General features: G+C 38.1%; 1 protein-coding gene across 1 annotated transcript in view; it reads right to left on the minus strand.

Moving 5' to 3' along the window:
- The window catches only part of LOC118333148 (nuclear factor 7, brain-like), a gene marked incomplete at its 3' end in the record, with an annotated part of 7,578 nt that continues 2,281 nt past the window's right edge, over positions 1 to 5,297 (minus strand). The window contains 4 exon segments of the mRNA XM_035668671.1: positions 1 to 1,579; positions 2,228 to 2,343; positions 3,054 to 3,076; positions 3,283 to 3,516. Of these exon segments, the coding sequence (XP_035524564.1) occupies positions 1,017 to 1,579; positions 2,228 to 2,343; positions 3,054 to 3,076; positions 3,283 to 3,516 (936 nt within the window).

Below are 5,297 nucleotides of genomic sequence, written 5' to 3' on the forward strand. Positions count from 1 at the left end.
TTTCACAGAGTTGGGTTGGACAAATGTGGTGGTGGTGGGACACTTAAAGGTAAATGTCCTTTGTAAAGTAAAGGCATATAGAAGTCATTAATTGTGTTACATCTACTACACACATCATTGTTTTAGATGTAGACGTGTCATTAGAACAACAGGAAACATCAAAGCTATAAAACAGTAAAAAGATTACTTATATTGTTAGATATTATTTCAACACACACAAGAAGACATTGCAGCAAATTTAGTTAATACAATTTCAAAACCTTTCTGCAGAGACTACCAATTAAAGGGGCGCTGTGGAGTTTTCTTGTAAACAAATAAAAGTTTTGTTTATTGTTAATTCAGTTTTACTCACCAAAATGCAATGCATATATCATTAAGGTCTAACAACTGTGTTAAATCAAATTTGAATCCAGTTCTTTACAGTATTTTAAATCCTGCATTGTTTAAATCAATGAGCTAGCAGTCTTTACCCTGTTTTTATCTGTGCGTTGCAGCATATCTTTGCATGTTGCCGCCATCTGTAGATGAGTGGAAAAGTGTGAAATCGTGACCCACTCTGAAACAGGCAGCCACTCATAGAAAAATAGCTCCATTGTGCTTCTAGAGGTCTAAAACTCCACAGAGAACCTTTAAGTCTTTGGTTACATTAGCAAGCAATATGCCTTACCCCTTTTCTAATGAATTCAGAACCAATACAATGTTGGAGTCAACATAAACTACAGACAGTACTTGTTAGTTGGATCAATACATTGTTGGTTTTGGACTTTTCATGGGACTTGTTGACATTAAAAAAATGTAGAATATCAACCATGTCCTTTAAGTGTTGTTTGACTTGTCCTTTAGTAGTTTTACCATCTTATTTCCAGTCTTACAGTAATACTACAGCGTATTCTGCAGGTTCTGCACCATGTGTCAATGCTCATATGATGAGTCTATTTAAATTCACCAGTTGCTGAATCTTCTTCAGAAGTTTTATTCTCAAGTCTGCGTCAGTCCTCCGATATGAAGGACATCTATCACCAGTGTGGTGTTACTATGGTGAGCGGCTCCCAGTTGTATCCGTTGATAATCGGCCAGGGATTGAAGTATGGGAAAACAGGCTCTTTGAATTTTGCATCACAGAAGGTGAAGAGGTGGCTCATGTCTCCTGCATCATAAAACGCCACTTCACCACGGTTAAAGTCCAGATAGACCCCAACCCTCCTGGGGGGTTTGGGGGGATGTAACAAGCTCTCCTCTGAGTCTGTGCATGCTTCATACTCGCTGTTGCCGTTGCCGCTGTCCCTCAGCACCAGGGTCCAGAAACCATCCTCTGGGCAGAGGCTGATCTCCTCCTTCCTGTTGACCGAGGCTGTGGCCACGCCCAGACCCCATGCTGTTTTGGAGCCCACCTCTACCTCCCAGTAGTGTCTGCCAGAGGAGAAAGCTTCAGAGCCCAGGACGATGTTGTAACGGGTGAAACGCTCGGGGTTGTTGGGCAGGTTGGGTTGGATTCTTCCCACCTGGACGCTGGTGCGACAGGGGGAAACCCACAGACAGGGGTAGGCTGTGTCAGGGTCGAGGGACACCGCTGTGACAGCTGAGAGGGCAAAAAATATATATAGTTAGAAATGCACCAAAGCAACAACTTACATGTGCTCCCAGAGAGTAAATAACTCCTTGCCAGTGACCTTCAACAAGATACGGAATGCCATCTGCTCAGTTAGTGTAAGACGAGCTAGATAAGAGCATCAGCCACATGGATACAAATAAAATATAAATGATACTGCGTCAAGATAGAAAACTACGATGTAACTCCATAGATTCATTAAATCCAGTATTACAGTCTAGTGTTACACAATCATCAACAATGTATGACTACATGTAATGGGCAAATGACGCAAAAAACAGAAGTCTTTGCATGCAAGACTTTGACCCAGTGGCAGATGTGATTAAGTTTGGAAAGCAGATACAGACATGTTTGAAACTTATGTTGTCCAACTCATCCATACAGAGCAGGCTGATACTAGACTGGATATAAATACAAAGCACAAAAATGCCTTTTGTAGATTTAGCCAACTTTTTTTTAAAGGCTCGCTGCATATTGTGTGTGTATACATACATATTTATATATAAATAAAGGCTAGTGTATTGTGTTGCTCTGGAGGAGTTTGAAAAATTCACTCCCAAGTGGGATCTACACTTATGTTTGGAGACTGCAATATTTTGCCTTTGTGTGTCTTTATACCTGGCTGAAAAATTGAGCTCATTTTCCTCCAGGTCCTGTATTGCAGAGGTCCCAGGAACTCTGCCGACTGCAGACTGACACTCACCTCTGGGGGGCGCTCAAACAAGCTCTCAGCCCTGACAGAGTGAAGAGAGACAAAATAATTTAAAGCAACAGCACGAGGGAAAGAACAAATCTTTACTGGAGATCAACATTCTTTGTGGCTATATTTCCCCATAGTCCATCCTTTCACAACTGTAACAACTGTATCTTAAAGTAAGAAGTAATTTAATGCAAGTTATAAAAGATGTAACTTATCATTGTGGTCTTATTATTCTGAAATTCAAATAACTACAAATGTAAAATATTGTAACACAGAAAAAGGAATCATGGAAAATTCCCTTTTGTTTTACTTGTACAGCATATTGAGTGTGGCCTTTAAGCCAAATGTTTATGTTATATCTACATTCTTAGCTATGCCACCTATGAGGAAATGAAAAACAAGAAAAAAAACCTTTAGCCTCTTAAACTGTTTTAAATTGAATGAATATCAGATCTGCAATGACATGTAGACAGTTTCTTTTCATGAACATCTGCTTTCCTGTGCCCACCACCTGACAGTCAGTGTGAGGTAAAGATGACTCAACCACAATTATGACCCCACATCCTGTATCGACATGACATTCAGTTGATTACAAAACAACGTGCCATTTGCCTTGTGACTTTTAAATTAGGGCAAATTAGAGCGATGTACAAATAGAAGTGGGGAAGGCCTAGAAACAAATAAATAACTCAATAAGAAATTACTGCTGTTCAGTGATCTTAATATGATCAAGATGATACTCACCCTCCAATGAAATCTTTGATTCCCTGAAATAGAGCAGACAAAACCACCCTGTCATTACAGAACACTTCAGTCTCGGCTGTAACATTCACCTTACACAGTACAGAAATATTATTTGGTATTTGCAGGTTGTGTTTTTCTTAATTTTCTATTAGTCTATACAGGCTGAGAGAAAGGTGCCATACAAGCATCATGAGCATCATCCATTCATCATCTTCCTCTTCTCTCTCACCTTGAGTTGCTCTGGGTTTTCTTCTTCCCTCAGTTTAAGGCAAAGCTGGTCAGCCGTACTCTCCAGTTGGCTGATTTGCTCTGTTGTCTGAGTGAGCGCCTCCTCCAGCTGGTTGAGCTTCTCCTCTTTCTGCCTCTGCAGTTTCTCCTTTATGCGTTCCTCCTCTTCGAGTAGGAACTCCCTCAGACGACCAAACTCTGCAGTGACCAGCTCCTCCAGATCCCCTGCTCGCTCCTGAAACACAGCAAGACCATGGAAGAATATAATATATTAGATATATATGTTATATATATATATATATATATATATTATATATTAATGTATAATTATATTATTAAAGAATAATATATCTTTTTTTTTTATTTACTATAAATTTCTGTGTAGCATTTCATTGCTGAAAATGTCCAATGACGTGTTTCTATTTCATACAACCTTATGTGTGTTACTAAAATCAGTACTGAATCTGTTGCCTGAAGTTACTAAAAACCAGGGGACTCACCCTGGGGTTTTCTGGCTTTTGCAACAGCATTAGAATAGACATTTTACAGTCAATGTATAAGTACTCAAGTACTTCATTTAAGTATTTCCATTTTATGTTTACTATGGTTCAGAGGGAAATATATATATACTTCTTATTCAACTACATTTATATGCAGCTATAGTTACTTTAGTTAGTTAATTGGTTAAATTACACCATATATATATATACACACATACATACACACACACACACCTCATCCAACTACAAGATTAAAATGCTATTTGTGCATTCATAATCTAAAAATATAATAAAGCCTAGACCTATTTATCTGAACTGAGTACTTTTACTATTATAGTAAGTACATGTTGGCCTTGCAATCCTGTAATAATTCTGAGAGACATTGTTGTTTTGATTCCATGCATTCTTCTTCCTTGTCAAAACGTGACGCCTACATTACACAATACAACCTGAGGTATGTTTGAGTAGAGCAACTAAACGGCTGTTCTCTTTCTCTTATCTATATTGGTGAATTTAGGATTTATTTCAACCAATGTGGAGTATGTGATTGTTTGAATAGTGAAAAGACTAACAGATTCAGATATATATATTTTTTTTATATAATATATATAATATATATATATAAAATATATATATTTTTTTTCTGACCTTTTTGAATGACTTTACGATGTTACAATAATATGCAAGCTAAAATTACAATTTTCTCTAGAATATGGCGAGCGCTTGAAATATACCGGCTGTTTCTGGTTGAGCAAAAGGTCTATCTCTGTAGGGATCCTTTCCTTAATGATGTCAGACACTTAAAACAACAATCTGAGCCTGTCAGTGGCAAGAACCAGCACTAGTGGGCATACTTTTACAGTTGCATTAGTCCCTGAGGATTAGTTTACATTGCAGCCATATTGCATGTCTTATATATATATTCACACCTAACTTGACAAATTCATTATTTTCAACCAAACCAGTTTTGGTGACTGAGGGAAAGATTGTGGAAAGACTAACAAAGTTTTGTCAAGTTTTATTTCGTTTCTGTCACATTGTTTTGGTCTGAGATGTTGGTGTTCCAGTGCGTCATCGAGTGGAAAGTTAAGGACTTGAAGTTCTTTTTAATATTGGTACTCTTACTCACAGGATAGGAATACTTAGTCCATTCCTTCAGAGTATAATCCTAAGATATGTGAAGGTAAAATGACAGCAATACACACACACACACACAAAGATAGATTTGCAGGGAAAGAGAGATTGACAAACTTCCTCTCAACCTGTTCACCCACATCCTGTCTTCTGACGTAGAAACAGAGAAGTGAAAATCTTTGAATGTGCACATAAACTGGGTCAAACAGACAGACAGCGGAGTATAGACAAGCTGAGGCATTCAGATGGATAGGAATGAAAATACAGTTCACAGAAGCCCAGAGCAGAGATATGTGTGCTTATCTGCTCCAGCAGAAACACTCCAACACAATAAACATGCTACGCTCATATCTATTTAACACACAGACACACATACATACAC

The sequence above is a fragment of the Morone saxatilis genome, unplaced genomic scaffold (assembly GCF_004916995.1).
Source record: "Morone saxatilis isolate NCDOM2014 unplaced genomic scaffold, NCSU_SB_2.0 Contig22, whole genome shotgun sequence".
Classification (NCBI taxonomy): Eukaryota; Metazoa; Chordata; class Actinopteri; family Moronidae; genus Morone; species Morone saxatilis.